Genomic DNA, 26,330 nt, shown 5'->3' with positions numbered 1-26,330 from the left:
CTTCCTTAGATAATACTTGCCCCAAAAAACTGACTGGAAACTTAGGAATTCAGAATAATGCCTTTGATATCACATGGATAATGCTGTGACTTTGCTGTGCCAGAAAAGGAAGTGTGCAATGTGTGTTGTTACATGAGACTACCTGATACCGTCTGTTTTGACTTAGGATGCAAGCAACACAGTTTAACTCTGTACAAAGTACCTCTATCAGAATAATGTTGACATTTCTTTTTTATATGCTTAAATAATCTCACACTATGGGAAAGGTTTGATCTCATTCTTCTAACCAGTTCTTAGTAATTGGAATGCAAGAGGAAGGCTGTACAGATGAAAGCTGGATTATGATCATATTGCGTGGCAAACACAAGGAAGAGAACTGAGGATGAAAAGGATGAATATCTGAATAAAATAACACAGGTCAAAATTAAAAAGATATGAAATTTAAAAAAAATCAAATGTATTCTTGCACTGTCAAGAATACTATGTAGCACCTCCAAGTATCTCAGCTGTCTGCCTCATAGTTCCTTTTTGAACTGCAGCCTTATATTTTCAATGTTTTAAAACAAGTACAGAAGGTGACTATCATAATAAATGTTATTTTTAGTAGATAATGCAATGGCAGGTGATTAGTTCCAAACAGCAAGGTGACAAATGCACTGATTTTGGTGAAATTGGATGTTGCAGCTACTGCACAGAACTTATATTTTATCTAGTAAATATTCTCATGCACTGTAGCTCTCTAATACAAGACAAACACTCACCCAGGCACCTGGCAAACAATCTTATAAAGAGGTACATGTCAACAGATGACAGCAGCTGTTTCTACCTGAAATTTCACTGCACTCTTTTGAAGACATACCTTGCCACATACCTTCCTGAAAATGCTGTTTGACACACTGGGTTGTCACAGCTCATGATATTCCTCATGGCAAATGCAGGGAAGTACCCCGGAATGGGCAGTAGGACTGGAGTAGAGTTCTTAATACTAACTTCACAGCCCTGACATAATTTCAGGAGAATGCATATATCAAAGTTGGAAGACAAAAGGAAATTTATATAATTTGATGTCTCAACTTCTAATTTTCTCTTTTACCAGAACTACACCTCAAGTCTGGCACCCAAAACTGAACTTTCTCTAAGAAACTGTCTCATTCATATTAACTATTTCAGTATTTTATTTTCTTTATCCTGTAACTGGAATAGCTGCTCAAGTGAAGTTTTGGTGCTTGGGATTACTTTTAAACAACAAATTAATCAATCTGAAGTTATTCCCACAAAACCAATAAGCAGAAAGTTCTAAAAATACCAGTAAATGTTGATAATTTAATAGGCCATTTATATTCATCCAAACATTTTACTCAATACTGTTATGTACAAAATCCACTAAAAAAAGAAAATTAAATGTTATCTTTCAGACGTAAAAGTGCAATTAATACAGAAAGAGCTTTTGCAAGAACATTACATTTCTATTAAATTCACTGCCTACATAACAGCCTAACAGGTATAATGCCTACACTAAAGTGAATGAGGATTTAATTTTTTTATTAGCTTTGAATAAGCCCAATAGTTGATAAATAAAGGTTTTCTGCCACCGTAATTATAGTACGTACATCCAAAAATGTTTCCATAATTTTCAGTTTTACTGACTTTCAGAAATTAAAGTAGAGCAACAGTAAGATTCATTAAGTTTCAGAATTAATTAACACCATAAAAACTTGTAACAAGTGTGCACGAAACAGCCACTCTGAATGGCTTTCTCCAGAATTCTGATAGCTTTCCGAAGATGTTCCTTACCCTGAATCACTATTCTTCCTTTACAGTAGCAAATGGATTTTCTGGAACAAGATTTACACTTATCTTTCATGCATTACTTATTCACAATTTGGAAAGAAATGGCAAGCCTTCATACATGTCAGCCTTTAATTTTATCCAGTCCTGAAGCCTCTGTAAAGCTGATTTTTCTTGTGTTAATATTTTTGCAGCTTTTCTCAGCTTTTCTTCATTTCGTTCTAAATAACGAATTCCATCTGTCTGCAGCTGACTGAGTTTCTCTTTACGACTTTCATCAAGAGGTATGTCTTCATTCATAAGAGGGTTAAATCTGAAGTAAGTATCTGGAGGTAGCAGTGCATCCAGCATGGTGTGAACTTCTATATTGAAAACAAGTGAAGAAAACAGTTAAATTCACATGAGAGAGTCTTGCAAGCACTCTGACCAACAACTGCTCTGGAATGACACAGTAAGAGTAAATATGTGCTGCTTTGCTGAGTAAATATTCTTCTGCCACTGCCTCATTGAAACCCCTTTCTCATTAGAAGGCTTGTAAATGACCCTGTAGCTCTGTTTACTCTGGAAAAGCTTCATCTTTTATTTCAAGACTTCACTGGTATGACAATTAAGTCGACTTTGCAGCTATCTAGATTTTTAATTACGTTCCATTCCTTAACAAGTAAGAGCATATCCTGGAGAGCAGGAATGTAACTTGCATATTCCCATTTCAGGATACACGTGATTTGTTACACTTGGTACTAACAGAAGTAGGTATTATGAAAACAACAGATATGTTCTTCTGCAATCTCAAAGTAAAAATATGTAGGATTAAAGCCTTATTTTGTTTACAACCATTAATTTTTAAAATATATTACTACAGATTTGACGCTTGAATTTAACATGCATTTTATTTAAAATATTCAAGTTCAGTTAACTAGTAAAATAAAAAAACTATGTAATGCATTTTTATGTTCTTTTTTAATGACCTGTTTCTCTATCTCTTTAGACCTTTTTGTTGGCTCATTTAAAATTCCATTTCTATCACTTCCTTCTGCATTCATTCCATCTTCTTTGTATTACCATGTTCCTCCATTCTTTTAAACACCTATTGTCATATAAAATTTTGAAGTGAAAAAATACCACGGATAAGATCAAAGCAAAAGATTCTTGTAAATATGAAGTCCTCTTGGCTTGGCCTCTCCTCCTGCAAATTACTCAGCTATGTCTGTTCTTGTCTCACCACATCCAGTCTTTCTTGCCCTATTTAATACTCTCCCTTTTTTTCTTCATAATATAAGTTCCCATTTGCTCAAATCCACTCTCCTCTCTTTCCATTTCTTTTCCTTTGGTCTTCACAATGAACTTTCCTTTCTTCCTCTTCCCTCCAAATTTCTTACCTCATTTTTCGGCTGCAATGAAACTTTCTGATAGAAAGTGGACAGCATATATCTCCTTCCCACAATTCCCACAACTGCGTAAAAAATCAAAAGGCAATCCAAAATCTAGCGTTTTCCTACTAGTGACAGTCAGCTGACAGAGACTATACAGCAAGGGGTCTGGAGCATTTTTTGTTCCCTGGCTTTTTACAGTATCAGTTTCCTTTTGAATGGGAGTGGGCAATTATCTATGTATCAATATTTTCTGTTTATAAAAATAAAAAATAAAAATAAAACAGATGTAATCTGCTAGTAACAGAGTTCCAGTGTACTTCTATCTAGGAATGCAAATTTATTTTAGAAAACAGATACTTGGCTCTTCCTGACAGCAATGGAAGTCATCAACACTGGCAGATACAGTATAGTCCTTGGAAAAGCACATATAAAAAAGATCAGAAATCAAATATTTTTTCTGAAGCTGTTGAAAACCGTTGTTCTATATTAACTACTAAGCATTTCTGTGTTATGGAAAAACAAATAAAATATAAGAAAATATGATTTTTAAATGAATTCCTGAATATGCCTTTTATGAATTCCTGAATATGCCTTTTATCCAAGCTCAAGTAAAAAGATTTATCCTCCAGAAAACATGAAAGACTGGTACTGAAACTATACACATTAAGTTACAAAGAGACATGCTTCAATTAGTTTCATGGGGCTGGTAGAGAGGAGAAGGGGAAAGACAAAAGGTTTGAAGATTCTTTGAATTGGAGCTACAGTTCTAAGAAACATAAATAAAATTGAAGACAGTCACAGTACAAGTGTATCTTAAGACACCAACCTTCTGTATCAGTTGCACTGTTGATAACATTCGTCAGTTTGGCTTTCAGACTGGTGTGTGTGACATTGGTCTTTACCTCACTTTCATACCGACCAGTGCCCAGCGAAATCAGACACTGCAATGGAACATTTGGCCAGAGACACTTGCACTCATGAACTGCCAGCGCAGAAGGATTATTTAGGAGCAGACCACCATCCTGTAAATTAAGAGGAAATACAAATATTGTTACTATACATAACATACGGTCATAAAAGAAATTGCAACTATGAATTAAACTAGCACAGCCCTAATATACAACCAATTAAAACAAATAAACACTCATTTCCAACTTTTGTGAAATTGAATTGAATCTGTTTGTGCAATGCAGCAGCTGCCTAGCTTGGCCTCCCAGGCACCGTCAGAGCAGCTGCTGGGGCTTGTGATTGCTTCTGCTGCATTATATGGAAGTGGGAGGCTGAAGCAGTAGCATTCACTGGAATATCTAGAGAAGTTGTAACTTCATTTTTTGAAGACCTTTTCAGTAAGACAGATATTCATATAGACAACTTCTTAATCAAAAATCTGCCCCTCTAAATGCGTATTAGTGATATTACAAGGCAATTTTCTGTAACAAAACCCAAATCATTACCTGCAGATTCCAAAACTAATTAGAAAAGAAAAATCACAAGAACTAAGTTTGGCCAAAGCTTACTTTGTAAGCACAGTCATCACACAGGATGCTACAGCCTTGATTTAAGAGCTGGAAAGTCATTTAGGTTGGAAAGAACTTACTGAGCTCATCTGGTCCAACCCCCCTGGCTCAAGCAGGGTCAGCTACAGCATGCTGCCCAAGGCCATGTCCAGTTGGGTTTTAAGTATCTCCACAAATGGAGACTCCAAAACCTCTGTGAGCAACCGGTTCCAGTGTTTGACCACTCTCAGAGTAAAATATTTTTCCTGTGTTCAGATGAAATTTCCTATTTTCATTTACACCATTGTCTCTTCTCCTACCAGTGGACACTACTGGAAAGACAGCAGCTTCCTCATCTTTCTCACCCATTCTTCATTGGTACACATGGGTAAAATCCCCTCTCTGAGCCTTCCCTTCTCTTGGCTGAATACTCTCAGCTGACTCAGTCTCTCCTCACAGGAGAGTCCATTAACCATCTTTGTGGCCCTGAACTGGACTAACTTCAATAGGCTCCTGTCTCTCTTGTACTGGGAAACTGGAGACAGCACTCCAGATGTGGCCTCAGCAGTGCAGAGAGGAAGGACCCTTCCCCATGACCTCTGCAGCCCAGGATGCTGTTAGCCCTTTTTACTGCAAGTGGGCATCACTCATGTTGAGCTTGTTGTCCACCAGCACCTCAAGGTGCCACCTCTGCCAAGCTGCTTTACAATTCATTGTAATAAGGCTATTCCTCCACAATATGCAGGCCTCTGCCTTCAGCCTTTTTGAACTTCATAAGAATTCTTCAGTCTGTCAAGGACCCTTTGCATGGCCACCCAACCATTCATGTACCAGTCATTTCTCCCAAGTTAGTATCACCTATGGAATTCCTGCAGGTATACTCTGTCCAATCATCCAGGTCATTAATGAAGATATTAAATAAAATTTGCCCCAGTACTGACGCCTAGGTACAAGTTGAGTGTCTTGCTTCCAACTTGACTTTGTGACACTGATCCCAACTTGGGTTTGGTCATTCAGCTAGTCTGTATCTACCTCACTGTCTATTAAGCTAACTCACGCTTAGTCAACTTGTCTATGCTATTATGAGAGATAATCTCAAAGGCTTTACAAAGTTGAGGTAAACGGCATCCAATGCCTTCTACCTGTCTACCAACTGCAGAAGGCTGCCAAGGTTGGTCAATCATGAGTAAACTACTTTGTAAATCCATGCTGACTGCTCATGATCACCTTTTTGTCCTTCATGACTTTTTAAGTCCTTTTCTGGAGGACTTCCTCTATCATCTCCCAAGGGGTTGGGCTGAAGTCAACAAGCCTGAAGTTCCCCAGAGCTTTCTTCTTGCTGTTCCTGAAGACACAAATGGTATCTGCTTTCCCAACAGCCATGACCATTTCAAAATAATCAAAGTCACCTCACAATGGCCTCAGACAGCTCCATCAGCACTCATGGGTGCAACACATCAGTCCTCATGAATTTACGTATGACCAGTTCATTTAACTGCTCTCTGACCTGGTTCTCCTCCCACCAAGTACAAGTCCTCCTTGCACCAAACTTTCATTCTAGCTGCAGGGTGCTGGGATTCCTGAATTCCAGACTGAGACAAAGGCAGCATTAAGCATTTTGGACTTTTCCAAATAATGTGTCACAAGCTCTCTTGCCCCAATCAGTAGCAGGCCCACATTTCCCCTAGTCTTTCTGCTGTTTATGTACTTGTAGAATCTTTTGTTGTTGACCTTCATATCCCTCTCCAGGCCAGCTTTTGTCTTCCTAGACCCACCTCTGCAAGACTGGACAGGACATCTATGCTTCTAGGTCACTTGTCTCTCCTACACCTTTTATACACTTCCTTTTTATGTTGGAGTTCAGTTAGAATATCCATGCTCATCCCTGCCTGCCATCTTTGCTTGATTTCCTGCTTATGGGGGTGGTCCTTTCCTGAATTTGGAGGAAGTGATTACTGACTATCAGCAGCTTTCCTAGACCCCTCTTCTCTTCAAGGTCATAGTCCATGAGATTCTTCCAAGCAGAGCTCTGAAGAGGTCTGCTTTCCTGAAATGCAGTGCTCTAGTCCTGCTTTTTTCCACTGCTTCCTCCTCTTAGAATTCTGACCTCCATCCTCTCACAGTCACTACAGCCAAGGTTTTCTTGAACTTTCATATCCCTGACCAGTTCTTTATTCTTCATAATCACTAGGTCCAGCAAAGCACCTTTCCTTGTTGGTTCCACCATCAACTACAACAGCTGCTATCATCAATACACTTGAAAGATCTCCCTTGGTGGCTTGAGCTCTTCTGTACTGTCCTTTCATCACGTGTCAGGATGATTCCTGTGAGGACCAGCCCTGGGGATATGAGGCTTCTTTAAGCTGTCTGAAGATCAGAATTCAGCCCAGTACTACTAAGAATAAATGCTACTCTGGAATTGAGGAGAGACATCTTTTACTAGCTACATGTTAAAAGTGTAGTTGATGAGGCTGGGATGAAATACTTCAAGACTAGTAAGAATCAGTGTGAATGACAGTAAGCTTAAGAGGCATTCAGACAATGAGATTTTGATCCATTGAATCTCAAGAAGTATATTGAGCACTTCCTGGAAGTAAAATGACCTTCACTCCAACCAAGAGGTAGATTAATTTGGAAATGGAATTGAACAGAGCTTTTTCTCTTTATTGGGAATGCCTTAAAACCAGCAGTAATAAAGGCAAAACTTAAGCTTGAGAACGTTATCAATAGCAGAGATCAAGATAGCTGTATCCATTCAGAATCTATGCAAACAAGTAAAATATAAAAGAAACAGAATATTTACTAGAATAGGTATAATGCAAGCACTCCTCGTATTCTAAAGTTCCCTGAACTCCCTATCCCTATATCCAATATCTGACCATCACATTACTAGAGCAATAAGGAAAAGCAACTCTATCCAGGAGTAGCTTAAAATAAAAAAGGTTTTAGAGATGAAAAACATTTTACAGAAACTCCTTGCAACTACAGCTGTGCTAGATAAGTAGAAACAGGATTACTGAGCTTAGTTTTTTGAGTTTGCTTTCTTTTAATTAAGCTTTCATTTCGACCTACAAAAAGCTCTTTGATCCCTTTCTGGATACCATCCGCCTTGCTCAAAACACCAAATACACTGCTAACATGAATGGTCTCTTCAGTGCCCATTACCCTTTGCTCATATTTAGTCTAGAAAACTAAATACAAGGATGTTTTTGTTCTCTATATAATTCCCCATGCATCTTTATCTAAAATCTTAATAATTATCATAGTGGTGCTTAATTCTTTCTTTAAATCCCAGATTTAAAACATGCTTACAATATAATTTCCACTGATACTGTCAATATAATTAAATTAAACATGATTGCTACACCATGGGAAAATTAGCATTATCAGAAGTTTGAGGGTATATAATACTAGAATACTACAATATTTTTATAATACTGACAAACAAAAGAGCAAAGGAACATAAAATACCTACACATACCAAATGTTTTTGTGATAACTAACAGCTTTGTGCAATGACTTCCATATTTAAACATTCTCCAATTTAGATTTATTGCAATGACAGTAAATTCCTAATGATTTTCAATTTTGACACAGCTTTTAGCATTTATACAGATAATACACGTCAGTTTTTGAAAGTTAGAAGCAGAACTAAGAAAGGCAACTGACTTTTTTCTTCTCCTCCAAAGAGATTATGGGTGACAATAACCACATCCTAATCAATACTTCAAATAAGATTACTCTGTTAAAAAAGCGATATTCATCATACTGCTTTTGCTTACAATGATCAACTAATAAAGGAGTAAATAATGCTATTAGTTAAACTGTACTATTAAGGACTCAGTGAAGGAAATACTGCAGTAATTTGTTTAAATCTGCAGCTCCAGCAACCATACAGCTAATTATGTCAAAAGCTGAAATTCTTGTGAAAAAGCATTTGCACCATTTTTAAAATTAGTTACGATTTCACATTTATGTGCATTTTAACAAAACATAAACAACAAAGAATTTTCCATTCTGAAAATTAAGGAACAGAAACTAACCCTTCTGATTCTGAATAATTCCTCTAACTTCATAAAGCTGGAAAAAACCCAACCCAATAAGTCTACTGAACTAGCAATACAGAAATATGAAAGCCAGATCTAAATGCTTTAAAATTGATTTTAAGAAATAATGACATTTCCTTCTCCATGCTTGCCCTTGAGACGCAGGAGAAGAATTCCCAAGTGATCAACTCCGCAGCGTTGTACATAAGAGACTAAGATCACACCTTGTTTTGGAGAATTGCTAAATCTGCTGTCTTAAATTTTTTCTGATTCTGTTGAACTTATTCTATAGCTATAAAATACTATATAAACTCATCTAAATTATTTATCACTTACTAATTAAAATATTTTATTGTAAGCATTCAGCTTTTAAAATATATTTATAAAAATACATTAACCAAAATGCAATAAACATAAACACTGAATGATTGCCAGTAGTATGGAATGTCTTGGTAAGTAACAACAGCTTCCTCATCCATGCCAGTTTCCATGAGTTTACTTCTGTGCAATTAAACAACTGGAAGTAAACAAAGCTAATTTATCTGATCTATGGCTACAGAGATGCAACATCAATCCCTGTTTGTCTCAAAACAAAATAAGAATATTTATACCACATACGATGGTGCAAAAATCTTGTTGATATAAAATGATATTTTAACTTATACTATGAGCATCAAGTTTTAACGTATACTATAAGCTTCAAGCTACAATTCAAATTCTACAAAGCATTGCTAACTTTTTGTGCAGCCCTAAACCTTTTTGGTTCCTATTATCAGTTCCCTTATGACAGATGGAATGTCTTCACTGTATCACTCCTTTCCTCTATATTGTTAGCTATGACCCTATGGGATGGTACTGACTGTGTGCACACCAAAAAAGAGAGGCTACCTGAGCAGAATATTCAATAAATTACTACATTATCGACATACACTGCGTCTAAAAGCAAAACCAATAGATCAAGTGAAGTAATTTTCCCCTTGTATTCAGTAGGCACAAGGCCAGATAGAGGATAGATAGTTTGTACAGCTTTGGATACCCAGTTACAAAGCGCTGAAGAACTTGAACACGTACAGTAAAGAACCACTAAGATGGTTTGGGGCCTGAAGCACGTAACATATGAGCAGAGATGCAGGGAACTATGTTTGCTTACCCCATTAAAAAGAGAAAGCTAATCACAGTGTTTCACTATCTAAAGTAGAAACACCCAGACTCTTTCAAAAAGTACAGAATAAGAGCCAGAGAAGCTGTGGAATCTCCACCCTTGGGTATTTTCAAAACTAATCTGGGCAAAGTCTTGAGCAACCCAACTTTGAGGTTTAGCCTGTTTTGAAGGGGAGGCTGGACCAGATAACCACCTAGATCCCTTCCTCCTCCAATTTTCCTAAGGTTCTACTCTATTTAAGGAAATATGCATGAATCACAGATGCATGTAATTTTAGCTGTAAAGCAAAATTACATTGCAAAATCCATTCTTATTAGAAACTAAATTTTGTCAGGCCAGTCTCAGTCTTGTGGAAAATGCAAAATTTGTAGTGCCAGGAAAGGTTTCAGTTGGACATTTAAGAAAAATGATTTCACAAAAAAAAACATTAGAACGCACTGAAGAGATAACTGGTAGAGTCACCATCCCTGGAAGTATTCAGAAGACGTTCAGATGTGGTGCTTAGGGACATGGTTTAGTGGTGGATTGGGCAGTATTATGTTAATGGCTGGATTTTTAAGGTTGTTTTCAATATAAATGAGCCTATGGTTCACATCTTGCAACCTTTAACAGAAAGGGCAACTTACAGGAACTCTTCAAATGACTAAACCATTGACCTGTATCTACAACAGGTGGAACTGGCCCAAATTTTGACTCAAATTGCCCTGCACCGAGACAGTGCAGATCCCTTTTTCTTTCTGTATTCCCATTCTTGGATTATCTGACCTTCCCTACATTTCACTCTCTCTTCTCATTTAGCTGGATCTCAATCCAGTCGCAAACTCTCTTTTTCACTTCCCAAACACATATGAGTCACCCCTTCCCTTCTCTGCTGCTACACTCAGTGCAGCGGCAAGTGCCAGACACTGTTCCATCTGCTGAACTTTGCAAAACCATTCTGCACTTGAGTCAACCTGATTTGCTGGCAGTACACCAAACACAAAGTGCCGGAGTAAGAATGCTAATGCAAGGAGATACTAGAAAAGGGGGCATAACTCTCCCAATGTCATCATGCAGGCAAGCAGTAGGGAAAAAGGCTTTCTAAAAATTTCTAACTAAAAAGTAGGTATTTCTAAATTAAAAATAGTTGAAGCAATCAGGTAAGTTAATATTAAGATGGAACTTAATAATAATGCAACCCCAAATTTGCCAGTGATAGCAAAGCAGTGAAGTCAGGGACTGGGACACTGTTTTCAGTCTTTTGTCAAAGGCTTTCCAGGTGGTAAACATTCAGTTGTTCTGTTTCATTTAACATCTTATTCCCAGATGAAACCAATTAATTTTCTGCATACAGATTTTTTTCACAAAAATTCCTTAATGCAACAGTAACCATATTTTTAGGGCCTGCTGGTTGGTAAACAAGGAGTCTAAAGTGGAAGCTAGTATTTTCTATCAGTGTTTTGATAGTTGCAAAATGGTCATGGCAAGGCTCCTCTGTGACTTGATTTATAGATCTTAAATTATTTAAAGCAGGAAAAATGCACCTTTTTTAAACAAATAAATACTCCAATAAATACTCTGATGGAGATACCCTGCTTGCACAGTTCTAGAGGTAAAGAAAGGCCTGGTTAAACACTGTGAAACAGATGAGTGCAAATTCTACAGTCAGAAGGAAAATAGACTGGGAGGTCTCAAAGGAAGTGTTCCAGAGCACTTGGGAACCTGGTAGCACAGGACTTTCTGAAAATCTTGTCCTATTTAAATAATGGTGGATGGGTATGAAGTCACCAGTTACATACTTAAGTCAATACTTTGAAAATAATTATTTAAAATTAAAATACTACAATTCAAAAATCATACCATATTTTACCATAGGAGAGCAGCTGTCTCTCACAAGAATATCCTCTACATTCACAGGCTCTCATTGCATTTCCTAATTCTGTCAGACCCAAGTTGAGCCTTGTAATTGTTCTGTATAACACCTTGTGTGCTACACAGTTTCATTTAAATGACGCTAAACTTCATGAAGAAAATAATCTAGCACTGAATGAAGGATATATAAAGTATGAAAGTCTAGTCTGATATTTGGAAGCTGAGTTTGTTGGCTCCATAGTAACCACTTCACCTCACTGCCTATGCAGACATGCTCTGCATTTTGTTTCACTCTTACAGACTTGCTCTGTTGTTTACTTTCATTGTCTTTGCAAAAAAAGCAAAGACAGAATTAGTACAAAACTATCACAGGACAAAACAGGCTAAGATTCTGAATGGACTTTTGAAAAGTATTTTTTTTAATTCTATGCTTAAAGTCAACATAAATTTAATGAATATGCAGCTTAAGGATAAGTCTAGTTGCTGCAAATGATGAGTTTGAGGACTTGCTGCATAGTAATAAGGGGTTATTTCTTAGAAAAATTAAAATAACTACTTTAAAAATATTTACTCTATTTTCCATAAGTAAATGGGTATGCCTTGCCAATACATTCTATAAAATCATCTCAATACATTTATGTACATAGCAGCAAACATCCTCAGAGTAGAAGACAGGAATGAAAAAAGGGGAGAATTCTTTCACTGCCTAAGGCAGTACCGTCTATCAATAGAGCTAACTTCAAGATTCATATCTCAGCATAGTCCTCTCACTGCTCTGGGCACCCAGTGTTGTTATGAAAATGTCAGCATATGTACCCTAAGCTTTAAGGCTTGCTCAGTCAAGCATCACTGGGCTAAAAAGTTACTGGTTTTGACATATGCTTTATGAAAAAGAAATCTATGCATTCAGGTTTAACTGTACAATAAACTACCCCCCTTATAGCATTCAGCACGAACATACCCTTTTCAATACAAAGATTACATGATGATCCCGCTCTGTTACATATATACAAATGTGCTTTAAATATACATGAATTACGACTCTTCTTGGGAGTAATTAGTCAGACTGGTTACAGTACTACCAAAGATGAAACTGAAGAAGAGGAGGTCCCAGTAAGACAGGAAATCTTTATTTTCCTTAACAAACTATTTGGCAACAAATATAAAGTTTTATAAATATGAAACAGGACAGAAGCATAACAGCTTTCTTTTTATCCTGCTGACAAGCAATGGATGGTGGTGCCAATATTTCTAACAAATCTCTGTCTAAAATATATAGTGACCAAGAACACTTAAGTTACTTGTCAAAGTTCTAAAGAGTGCAGTGAAAAAGGGATTTTCCTTGAACTGCCATTGGGAAAGATTCTAGAGAAAACATCTATACAGAAAATGAAAATTAAATGCATTTGTATTTATATTCTTGAATGACACCAATACTGAATTTCCATAACTGCATTCTTATACAATTAAAGAAAAACTGAAGGTGCATTAGCTTTATTTGCACTTCTGCCACATCGGTTATAGAGACTTTATACTGAGATCACAGGACAAAGTAAAAAAAAATAAACCTAATAATGTTTGAAAGTTTACTGAGAAGCTTCCTTTTCAGTTCAGCTGCTTTCTCATACAGTATCTATCATTTTTCTCCCCTAATAACTAGCAACACCATAATACAATTGGCATACACCCAAATGTCACGAACAATGCTTCAGAGGACTGTCAATACCAATGCTCCTATATGCAAAACATTTAATAATGTATTTTACATTCATTCGAAAGAATACCTGGCTGAGGTAGACTCCTAGGTGATTATCTTGAATTATTAACTCATGCTAGTGAGTCATTAATTCACAGAAAATGACCAGCTGCTCTGAAGACAGCACTGAATTTATGGGTTTATGTCAGATACAGAAAATGTATGCTTACTACTGAGGAAGGTTGCTAAATATCAGTAGACATCATGTAATAAAGAACTGTTTGGCAATAAAATAAAATATGTTGTCAGATATTTCATTAAAAGCGTGAGTTGTGCATGACAGATCTAATTACATTAATTCTGCCGCTAACAACAGCACACATCACAAAAACAGTATGTATTTTAACCATGTTTCCCAAATGATGAATTGCCTGTAATATTAAATGCAAAGATCACAGTGTGTAACCTAAGAAAAAAATGGGCCCATGGCTGAACCTACACTGATCCCAGACACAGACCCAAACTCAGGTTCTCTTACTATACCTGTGAAGCACAGGCAAGATTCAACAGTACAGTCAAAAACCCCAAAACCAAACCAACCAACCAATAAAACCACCCAGCTCATGGGTCTGAACAAAATCCTTCTGTATTCAGATGACATCAAGATACTCAGGTCAAGAAGTTTTGTCCATGTTGACAACATTCAACTTAAGAAGCATGTGAATACTCTATTTGCTATGGCAGAATATATTGGACTAAGGGGAAAGCTCTAGGAGCTGTAGAAAGCAATTACATTAATATAAAACCTCTGCAAGTGAGCAAGGAATCCCAGACACGGAGATATCCTAATCTTCGTGAAATGTGACCATGCTAAATATTCAAAATTTCAAAATCCTTTAAATTTTATTTACCAAGATAACAATGGAAATATTAGTTAGACTCAATACTTTTTTATATCAGTAACTTGATAAACGTTATTGCTATTACTTATTGATATTAGTTTTCCTAATTAAGCGGTCTGCATTTTTAGCTGCTAGTTTATTAAATAATAGTAAAATGTCAGGAACTTCAAGATACATTGAGAAAAATACAGAAAGACTAATAGTGACCCATGGGGAATGTAGGTGGCTCATTATTGGATATATAATTTATAAATGCTACTTAAAACATGTGGATCAATGCTATAAGCTAACTCTACAGTCAACTTTCCAAACTAAATGTATTACAGACTCCACTAATTTCTTTTTTTTCATACTGAAATTTCAAACTAAAATTGGATTGCCAATTAAACCCCTTTATTTTCAGAACTATGCAAGCTACCTAAATTTCTTAAGACAGTTTTACTCTTTACATTTTGACTCAAACATTTAATTTCATTCCACTGCAACTGAAGCAAAGTATGTTTGCAGCTAAAGGATTTGATCTTAAAATGGACAAAATGTATGAGATAAAGTGAATTCATGATTGAACATAATTGCTGTGAAGAGTTCAGGATTTGGACATGAACTACCTAGTACCTGTATCCACAGTGGAGACAGGCAGACAAAGAGAAAGAGCTGAAAGAAAAGTTCTGCACTTTCACAAGTCCCCTAAATTAAGAAGTACATGGCTAGATGACAAAATATAGTTGTTATCAGAACCATCATGAAGAAGCTCTGAGTAGAGACCTATCACACAATTTTTTAACCCACCAACATATAAGTTGCAGTTGGAAAGGCAAGTGTAATTCTAAGCTGTATCATCCTCTGAAAAAGGAAACACATTATTATACTCTTAAGATAACATGTGGAATACCACGTTCCAGCCTGACCAAGTTAACTCCTCTGAATTTTGTTTCTGATTTAAAAGTGCTAATTTTGATTCTGGTATATTGTTCAACATTGCACAAAGTGTCTTGGGTCATGCCAAAACCATACTGAATAGTCCAGTTTCAAGAAAATTACTCAAAATGCAGCAGGTGCAGTGGAAGTCCGTTAGGGTGACCAAGAGAACAGAGTCCGTTTTGCAAAAATGAGACAGTTGGCATATTTAGACTAAGAAAATTTAAAAAAAATATATGAGTGTTTTTATATAAGCATCTGAAGGGTAAATACTACAGTAAGAAAAGTTAATTAAACTAGAGAACAGTGCTGGCACAAAAAGAATTTGTATCCATTAGCTAGGAACAGACTTATTAGTGAAAATGTGAAATTTTCTGGCCATGAGAAAAATGAAATACCTTATTGAAATAACCTTCTACAAGAGTAGCAACAGCAAACACAGCTTTACGTGTTCACTTGTTACAGCCTGTGATGCTGTTGTGCTGACAGTGACAGGACTAAATTTGACCAGAGGGAAACTGGTTTTTTCTGTACTCCCTGATTTTTTTTTTTCCTTTGGAAATGGCAGCTGAAATAATTAAATTCTGTAACCAAAAATCTATATATATCTGCTACTAAAAATAACAGTGTAAATGTACCCCAAGTAAAAGAAACATTGAAATGCAAATAAACTTTGAAGACATTACCAAATTATTTCAGATTTGCAAAATTAACACCATGGATTAATCCTCAGAAGAGAAGCTCAGTACAGGAAATAGGGCTTAGACAATGCGCCCTATTCAATGGGAATGCACTGGATACTGAACTTTATGCACATTTGCATGCATGGTGAAAATTATTCCTATCCCCTGCATCCATGGCAAGAGGGCAGTTTCCTAAACTAAAACAGAGAAGGCAGATTAGAGACTGGATGGTAGTTGACAAAACATGAAATGATTTTCCACATTAGCACCGGACCACTATATATCAAAATCAAGCTTTCCTTGAGGGAAGATGTAAAAGTATATCAATAGTCTCACTGCATACTTAGGCTTTTATTTGCAATGAATATCACAAAGCTATTTTCTTTGGAAATACAGCCCCATTTAAGTCAGTGCTGGATAAATACACAATCTAGGAAAATAAAAACTATAAGCTATTAAGAACCGAAAATTTTTCTTTTTGATCTAAGAAACGGTGGCTCCTACATCAGAACATGAGTGCAGAACCTAGACTGTCTGTAGAGAGATTACTGAATGGACCCAGTTCATAATTTTCCACTCAAAGCAGCCGCCTCTGATTTTACAAGACTTATTTTACAGTAAATATTAGCTGGTCAGCAGTGTCACTGAAGATACATGGACTCAAAAGTCTAAGCAAAAAAATAGTTAAATGAATTCAGCTTATTTGAAAGCAAGGGTTTGTTTCCTCTTTTAAATAAATACTCTGAAGATTACATTAGGAAAACATCACCCTGAAACAGTTGAGATAAAAAATAGAAGGCTTCCAGTTAAATGCCTAAATAACAGACACTCTCAAATTTCATCATACTAAACAAATCTGGCAATAACAGGTCACTTAGGAAGCCCCTGCAGGGAATCTTTCAAGCAGTCTGCTCTGCAGAATACCACTGGTATAGTAACCACAGCAATTTCACAAAGGCTGCACAGGGCGTGTCCACCTTCCAAGCTGCTATCCAAACCTATGGAACCCATGAGAGAAAGAAATGCAGATATCCATGTAGCTTACATGTTCCAGTAAATTCCCTTTTCCTTAAACAGTAAGCAACAGTGCCTTGAGGACTGTAGGCAAATGTGTATGGCAACAAGTAGACAGAGAAACAAAGAAAGAGCTGTTTCTATCATTGTGAGAACAAGATACACCTATTAAACCGCAGTCTGCATAAGCTCTGGCGCATACTGATCACCGTGGCATATCCTAAGAATGAAAAGAACTTCAATGTGACCTATATTCTATGTCTTCTTAGGGCCTGGGAAGCTCCCTTGAATCTAATTTTAAAAGCTACCATGTAAAACCAATTAGGGTAGGATGCACTAAGTGAATCACTTCTGAAGGCCTCTCCTGTAACAAGCTACAAAGATGAATTGCCTTTACATATTTATTACCTAATAAAAGCAAAGGGCAAGTTTGAAAAATATGCAAAAAGCACAAATTATCTTTTTCAAATAAACGTATAACTTGAAATTTTAGTTATATCATACTATTGTACCATATACATTTTTTATTTTTAGATTGTATTCTCATCATAAATCCTGCTACACTTGCATTATTACAACTCCACTAACAGACTAGGTGCCAATTTAACTGCTTCACTATCAATCTTACTCAGAGAAAACACAATTATTTGAACTATCTTATACATTAACATCAGCACTATAAGAAATATAACTGTAATACAACAATGGGGAATCATGGGAAGCTGTCAAGAAAGAGGTGATCAAGTCCTTTGTATTAAATTTGGTATATTTTATTTGAGAAAAATCTGAGGCTTTGTTCAATTTGCCACCATCACATACACAATCCCTGCTGCCCTTTGAATTAATCCTGTGGGACAAATTTAGTTTTTACTGTAAAAGCTATTAAATGAAGGGTGCATAATGTTTTTCTTACATTTTAAATTGCTCTTTTAATTAATTTATTGATAATTTCCTCAGCATACTTTACTGTCTACTGAAGTGACATTATTGAGCACTTCAAATGTTTCTCATACTACAGGATTAAAAAAAAAGAAAAAAAAAAGAAAAAGAATAGATATAAGAAGTAACACCCCACTGTGGGAAGTAGAGGGGGAAAAAAGTCACTGGCTGCAGCAAGACTGAGGAGAGGTTAAGAGCCCTCAGAGCTTCAAAAATATACTTTAAAATAAAGGTACTGACATGGCAATACAGCTTCTATAATGTAACATCATGACTTGGTCTCCTGACTTGCAGGGCTCCTGGAGATGCATGTTACAGGGATTAAATCCCTTTGAATGTTAATGTGTTCCTCTTTTGAACCACAAAGAATATTAATCCTACTCCCCTCATCTACCAACAGCTGCACTGTTTTTTCCTACTTGACAGAGCAGAACCAGATAGCATGGCATGATTGAACTGAATGCAAATATTGCTGTTTGCAACAACTCATGGCTTTTTGCAGAAATTTCACAAACCAAGTCATCAGCCCACCTGCAGCACAAGTGTTCAAGCACCTAGAAACCTCTTTCTAAACAATGACATCAGAAAAATTGTAAAACTAATTTATTACCTCATTAAAAAAAATTAATACAATTTACACTGGGAGTACCCAGTATAGGAAATCAAACAAATGTTTCCAGTGAAAGGGCATGCATGTGTGTACACAAATGCACATGCATATGTAACTCTACAATTACACAAAAGTGAGTCAAAGCCAACAGTTAAGTTCAGCCATGACTCTACCATACACATCTAGAGTCATACATAAAAACTTCAAGAATTCATCTCAACCCTACATGTAACTCTCATTCAGCTACTTCATACAGTTTATGAAAGGACTCTGATTCCAACAAAAGCTAGATAACAAAAGCCATGAATATGCAGGATGACCCTAAAAACATCCAGTAACTTCCATTATCAAAATAAATATTTTCACACAGTTGAAGAGTCTTCAGTCAGAACTGCCAGAGTGGTTCTCATTCAGATTTAAATCTTCAACTGACTGGTAAGCTAATAGAGAATCTGGTCTCTGTATAATTCTTAAGAGTCCCAAACTTCAAAGCTAGGAAACAAATATTGTACTTAGTCTGAATTTTCATGTATATTTTTTGGATACCTCTGTTCCTGGAATTGTTTAGAAATATCAACACTTCAGAGGGAGGTTATATATTAACTAGTAAGAAACTAGCACAGTTTATGTTCAGAAAACAGATTAAGGTGATTAATGGAAGTTCCCAATCAATGAAAAGTATTCTTAAAATACCGTCTTTCTGGCACTATACTACAATTTCGAAGCCTTTGGCATAAATTATTATGTACACTTAATGCACACTGTGCTGATGCACTTTTCAAAAATCACAGTACTATCAAAAATGTCTAACAATGTTATGCTTCATTTACTCATGTAGTTCAAAAGCAGTTCAATCTGTTAGACAGAAAAGACACACAGAAAAGAGCAATTTTTTTTTTCCAAATACACTACTTATATAACACTGACCAAGGAACTTAAAATTACACTCGCAGTGCATTTTCAGAATAAAGATGCTTAACATGAATCTACTGTTCCCGTATTTATGATATGAACTGTAAGAACAAAGAGTTACCAATATTAACATATTTTAATAAGAAAGCTATTTTAAGAAAGAATATGACTGCATTCGGGATTCTATTTTAAAATGTATTTATGCATATGCATTTCTTTCAATTCATGCTGGATATTTCAGCAGAGATAAAACTTCTGAATATCTTGAATTTTCCAATGAAGTACCACTAACTCCCAGGAAAATAAGGGTAACAGTCTGCTATATGCACAGAGGCTCTTACCCCAGGGTTAAAACAAGGCAATTCAAGGTTGCTTCAGAGTGTGCAGTGGATTGACAACCTCCTTTAGAAAGCCGCATGAAGACAGTTACGAAGCATTTGCCAGGTAGTAACTTGCCACCTGGACATCCAAGTACCCCCCCCCCCCCCACAAACTGGATAAATATGGAAGTAGAAATGTGGTAAGAAAAGTGTAATCTGGAGAAAGAGAAGCATGTCAGACATGAAAGGTGGTTTCTATAAGAATTCAAGTGTTTAAACATTCCTGGCTAGGGAGAAGAGATATTTTTCAGATGATATGAAAATGTTTAAATCCGAAATTTAGCATCTAGTTCTACTACAATAAACTGTTTTAGAACTGAGAACATATTTAGGTTTTTATGGCTGACAAAGGTGAATTGCATCCTAAGCCCTTGCTTTCTAGTAATTGTAATACATCAAACAGAGAAGAATGCTGAAGTTGGGAAACAGGGTTTGTAAGATCAGATGGAAGGGCTTTGTCCAAAGACTGTGGAGCAAGGAAGAAAAAAAAGTAGGCTTCACTCCAGCCCAAAATACTGGATTTGGTCTCTATTATTACTAATTATACATTCTCTAGTCCAGTACACTGGACTTAAAAGTGAACATAGATGAAATAAGTACCAGCCTCAAGTCTGGCAATTCAGAAACTATGTTAACACAAAGAATTGTGTAAAGCACTGTGTAGACGTTATAAAATCTTGTTGTTCATTCAGCTATCATTCACGTAAAAGCATAGATCAGTTTCCAAGTACTTTCAATTCAAGGAAAGAAGGGGTGGAAAGGTGAAAAGAGAAAGAAAACTTCTTCACATAGATTAACACTGACCTATTCAATCAGTTAAGAAACAGCTTGGAACAGCTCCCAAGGCTAAAGCAGCTCTCTTTCCAGTTTTGCTTGTCCAGATGGATGATGAACATATTTCAGGATTTCAAGCAGTGCTTTGGCTTGGAATCTGATGTTACTCCACTTTTAGGTTTAAAAACCCCAAAAAAACTTATTTTCTTATTTCAGATAGTAGTTGATTAAAATGATTTCAGGATAACAAGATCTACCATACTGAGAAGGTTGTGGGGGCAGTCAGATAACAGAGGGAGGGAGGGGTGGAAGAGTGTCCTAGACAAAAAGGTGAAACAATAAAATGAAAGAAATTTCAGAATCTCTTGAATCTTAACCTCCATGGGAGCCCTCCCCCTTCACCCCTGAATTTCTATAAGCTCTTACATAGCCAAATTATTTCATCACCTTATAAATGTTGAATCAAAACATGGAAATATGCTTTTTCAGATGAAATTCTAGCTGTTTGTTTGTACCAATGCTTCTTTTTACCACCTCTTAATGAATTTTTCTCTATTTCATCTTATACTCATTTCACTAATCAAGCACATTACAATGCTAAGAATATTACAGTCTTCCAATGGACAGCATCGGAAATTCTCTATGTGATCCAGGTACATCTTATTACGCAAAATATGTTACTTTTTTTTCTAGCATTTGAGCTGAATGCCATCATATGACTTAATATGAAAAATGTAACAGATGCTTTCATTAAACTTAAGTGATTCAATCCTATGCTCTCTTTATTGAAGGTCTCTGGTTCAGTCACCCTTTGTAGTCTTTTCTACTGTAGATCTTGTAGATCTGCATTAGGTATTTATTAAAATAAATACTAATAGTTTTAAAATAATGCATTACAAAAAGTATTCTTTGAAAACCTGAAGAACTGCAGAATAATACAGAGGCACTGGAGGACTAAAGCCCTGTGGTTAAAAAACTACTAAAGAAACAAATTTGCTTTCCTCTTCACTTATCAGGGTCATCAAGAGAGGGTGTAAGACAATAAAATAGCATGCACTGTTCATAGGAGACACTGATTTATCTGCAAGGGAATTTCTTTTGCAGTTGTCCTCTGAGTTTAATCTTACTGCTGTGGCATCTCTTACTCTTCTTACTAGCCCAGAACCAGGGTAAACCTGAATAAGCTATCAATGGTAAGAATTAAAAAGTAGACCATAAACTGAAATTCTGCACTAATAAAAAGAACAGTGAAGTGTATAACCTGCTTTTTTTCACATTTTACAATATTGTTATGTTTTTAAGTTACACAATCTATTTAGTGAAATAATGCTCAGTGAAATATCAGTTGCAAGCAGGAAGTTAGAGGCAATTTACAACTCATATAAGGTTTCCTTCCAGGCAGAGAAGAAAGCAACAGCAGAAGAGCTTAGGTTTGTATTGAGAAGACTAAGATTTTTAAGCCTTTCTAGTTCTGTAAGGGCTATAGAAGCTAAAAATATCCTTTCTTACCCCATCTATCCTAGATTTCCTTTGTGATACCAACTTAGTTGCTTAGTTTTGATTCAGAGATTCAGTTCATGGTTTTTTTTCAGGTGTAAAATTGGAAAATATTTACTCAAGGAGAAGTTTTCAACTTACCTGATGAAGATCACTGCCCAAAACATATTCCTGGAAGTAACCTGGTGCAGCAGATGATGCCCTAATTGCTTGCCACAGCTTATACTGACAGCCTCCAATATAATGGGACTTCACACCAGGAAAGTGGTTGTAGTTTCTAAACACAAATGCTTTCAATGGTGTTCCTCTGTTTACAATGGTGCTTACTGCAGCTACCTAGTGAGTGAGGAGGAACAAAATTAGTTATATATGTTGATAATAACCATAATATGAGAATGAACGCTTCCCACCATATGAAATTCAATTTATACATTAATGCACCTCTGGAATCTTACTCGGTTCATTATTTATTTACATTTTTATAATGTCTAGCTAAATTTGTCTATCTAAATTAAATCTAAAAGTGAAAGTAAAACACAAACAAGAGATGCAAATCTCTAACGAAAATGCTATTTTTAACCTGCAATTAATTGTTTCCACTGGCTATTCTGTTATGAATACCCATGATATTTAAACAAAATGCTAGTGTTAACTATATGATTTTAAAATACTTTTCCTTTTGAAATAGTATTTCATTCTCAGAAGTCTGTAAGCAGCAAAACAACAATGCCATTAAATATGAGTGTCAGAACTGTCAATTTCTTTATCCAATAAAATGATTACTTAATATTGCAACTGGAGTTAAAGAATTGTAGTAAGAATTTCTCATGCACAAGAAGCAAACGTAAGTCTTTCAAGATTTGTGAGCATACTGAAATATCAGTAACAGAAATCACATATATTCATCTAAGTGAAAAGCCAAAATTATATTTCCATTAAAAAAAACCCAACTATGATGACAAAAAGAATGTATCTTACAGATCTAACTACAAGGAGAAAGTAGATGTAGTTACGGGCAAGTGTTAGAATGTGCAAGACCTTTAGAGGCGCTGCAGCCAGCCTGGCTGGCACTGTCAGAACCCTTTTTACCAGCCAAGTGGGTGTTCTATCAATTCTATCTTGTTTACTGTTTTACAGAGTAGGGTGTTTTTATGAAATGTTACTCAACAGCACAGCTGACACTGTGATATCACTGTATGCATTTTCACTCTTCAGCTACTTAATTTAAATAGTTTTATTCACTGTAAATTCATCCTTATAGAAAACAAAAGTATAACTTCCACATTACAATGCAAAAGCAAAACTGCCTGATTTGCACTCCATCATTTGATGGAGGAGAAGTTACCTGTTTTCCACAAAAGGAGAATTTAGTTATAAGCACTACAGAAGTAGTAAGAAAAATAAATCCAGAAAATTTAATAGAAAACTTATTTAAAGAATGCTTCCATTTTTGGCAATACCCATGTACACTCTATGATACAGTCTAAATTGCGAAGCGCTCAGCACCTTCTGGAAAAATCCATTTTACCATGAATTTAACAGCAGCAGAGCACAGAACTTCATGTTTTATTTTGATTTTGCTGTGCCTTGTAAAGAGTGCCAGTACTGACAGCACTATAAAGTGATTACTGGGAACAGCTAGTTTCAACTCTATTTATATTCACATTTTATTACTGAAGAACATGGAAGGAAGCCAAAGATCCCGGTTCAAAGATAACTTTCAAGTCAACATAGGATAGCTTCTCTCTCAGAAAGCAACATACCACACCAGCCTTTTCATGTCCTTGTTTTAGACATGGACTAGGAACGCAGTCAGTAAGGCACACGTTTCTATGTTTAGAAAAATGAGAATATCTTCCATTTAACAGTAAAGCATTGAATATAGTGCTATGACACCAAAACACCTGTTAATTACAGATTGTTCTGAAATATATCCTATTATATTTCTCCTCTTTCTTCACACCCTATCCTTCACCAAAAATAAAATACCCATGCTTTCTCATCTTTCACTCTTGTGCTGCTGGTGTATGTAATACCCCTCCTATGACTTTGTGCCTTTTCTATCATACAGGAAGAGATCTTGGGGCCCAAGAATGTGACTGGAGAAAACCAGGTACTCCCAACAAAGTGAGAAGAAACCCTATCCTCTTGCAACACAGAGGACAAGTAACACAGATCACAGATGACATGACAGGATATCCAGACACTAGAATTCTTACGTGAAAAAAAACAAGCTTTGCACAACCCCAAAATGTTGACCCAGTATTTCTATGCTTAAAAGTTTAACATCTCTGCAATATATTCCAGCTAGAAGTATTAAAAATATGAGAAATTTCTGCCAAAATTTAAGACTCTAATTAATTTTTACTCTTTAAAAGCATGGGTTATCACATATGGAAGCCTGAAAAGCACTTCAAGGCTCATGCTGTCTATCCAATATTCTTCTAGGTATAGAATTTACTCAGAACTCTTAAAAGTACATATGAAATATACATAATGTATATGGACATATGTACATTTACATTTCTACCTTAGAGAACTGCACTTACCTTTGGACATTTGGACTTTCTTGCAGTTTCAATCATAAGATTTGAGCCCATTTTTTCTCTACAAGAAAGTGTAAAGAATTGAAAATGCTCCATCAGCTTAGCATGAACAAGACATGCATTTTTATCATCCTTATTTCTGAGACCTTTGCATTTAAAAGAAGCAATATTTGTATTGTACCTTAATAATCAAATTTCTAAAATTGACTGCAATGGACCAACATTTCTAGTCTGTTGGAAATAAGTCTGAAGACTGAATGAAGAGGTCTTGATTCAAGTTACTCAGTTCACATACTTAACCATAAATCACTAGGATTATTCAGCTAAATAGTTAGACAAAATACTTTGCTACATTTAGGAATCAAAAAAACCAACATCGTTATTAAGTGGTTCTACAGTAATGAAAAATCACTCTTCTGTAGTTACAGAAACACAGCATCCCATATGATTTACAGGAAAGTTAAAACATCTACATGTAGTCTTCCATAACAGTAATCCAATATGCATTTACCATTCATTTCTGAGGTAATATTTTTTCACATAAATACATTTTTGTAAATCACACGAATGGTCAGCATTGTAACTTCTCATCATATCAGGGTCAGTATTCCCATTGCTATCTAGAAGACAGCCCTTCTGCACAGTAGAGGAAACTTGACCAAATCACCATACTTGCCAGCAATCTCACCTCTCACCTCTACTTCAACTTTGATTTGCTAACAATAAAGGTAAAAGTCTCCTACAGATGTGGTCACCCATCATGATTCCAAACAGGCTTTCCTTTAAATCAGCAAGCTTTCTTCCTCCCCTAGAACACAGCCCACCCAAACACCCAAATCTGCCTTATTCTGCAATGACAGTTTTCCATACTGCCACACTTTTAAATAAAGATATTCCATGTGCTGTTGTTACAAGGTCATCCATCTACAGCTTGCACCCATGACAGGAGGGAGCAGCGCTTCCACTGTTAAAAACAACACCTTTATCCACCTACTCAGGTCAGAAGATAAAAGAAGCTTTAAAGGCTACCGCAGCAGCAGTCCTCCATGCAGACAGTATGTGCAATTAGGACAATTTGCTGCTCTTCTAGTGAATACTTGTGCTTGAAGGATGGCTGCATACATGTCCTTGACAAGGAGGAAGGAAGGAAGACAGGTTCCAGTCCTATGATGGAAAACTCCTGCTGACACAATTCTTGTACCAGTAGCAATGTTTTGTTTTATTTTTGCATTGATTCTAGTCTCAGAATCACCAGCCAGAAGGGGAAGAGTGACATCTGCACTCACTGATTACAGAAGGAGATGAAGGCACGCAGAACCATGAAGTAAGAATAAAAGAAATGAGACTGACAGAGGTGAGATATCAAAGACATCTACTGATTTGCATCACTTTCATCTACTTCTGAAATGTCTGTATTAGGTATTTTTTCCCAAACCCCAAATGCAAAGATTAAAAAAATGCATAAGCAGTATCCCCTGCTTAATTATGGGAACCATCAAACTGAATTACTATCTCATCACATCCTGTTTTTTATGAAGGCCAGAAACTGGTACTCCAGAGTAGGTACAAGATATCCTTTAAACTACTGTGCAACCTCAGACATTACAGTCTAAGGAGAAAAGTTTAATATCACCTCTACATTTATTTTAGCTCTGTTGCTAGCATTAATACTGTAATTGCATATTAAATAAATGTGTTTGTCTCACTGTTCAATCTTCTTTTACAAAGTCACAGCAGAAGTAA

At 36.1% G+C, this 26,330-nt stretch overlaps 2 protein-coding genes across 2 annotated transcripts in view; one reads left to right on the top strand and one right to left on the bottom strand.

Annotated features, from left to right (window-relative positions):
- Nucleotides 1-1,303: 1,303 nt before the first annotated feature.
- PNPLA8 (patatin like phospholipase domain containing 8) overlaps nucleotides 1,304-26,330 on the bottom strand; it is a 36,797-nt gene continuing 11,770 nt past the window's right edge. Inside the window, exons 7-10 of the mRNA XM_040063236.2 lie at nucleotides 24,591-24,648; nucleotides 22,183-22,377; nucleotides 3,988-4,183; nucleotides 1,304-2,150 (exon numbers count right to left, since the gene is read on the bottom strand). Of these exons, the coding sequence (XP_039919170.1) occupies nucleotides 1,876-2,150; nucleotides 3,988-4,183; nucleotides 22,183-22,377; nucleotides 24,591-24,648 (724 nt within the window). The 3' untranslated portion in view covers nucleotides 1,304-1,875. The remainder of the gene's footprint in view (nucleotides 2,151-3,987; nucleotides 4,184-22,182; nucleotides 22,378-24,590; nucleotides 24,649-26,330) is intronic.
- Nucleotides 25,831-26,330, top strand: part of LOC120752335 (arg8-vasotocin receptor-like) — a 33,199-nt gene continuing 32,699 nt past the window's right edge. The window contains exon 1 of the mRNA XM_058420460.1: nucleotides 25,831-25,941. Within this exon, the coding sequence (XP_058276443.1) occupies nucleotides 25,927-25,941 (15 nt within the window). The 5' untranslated portion in view covers nucleotides 25,831-25,926. The remainder of the gene's footprint in view (nucleotides 25,942-26,330) is intronic.

This window comes from Hirundo rustica, chromosome 4 (assembly GCF_015227805.2).
Source record: "Hirundo rustica isolate bHirRus1 chromosome 4, bHirRus1.pri.v3, whole genome shotgun sequence".
NCBI lineage: Eukaryota > Metazoa > Chordata > Aves > Passeriformes > Hirundinidae > Hirundo > Hirundo rustica.
The sequence above is the reverse complement of the archived record's forward strand: the minus strand, read 5'-3'. Positions and strand labels throughout refer to the sequence as shown.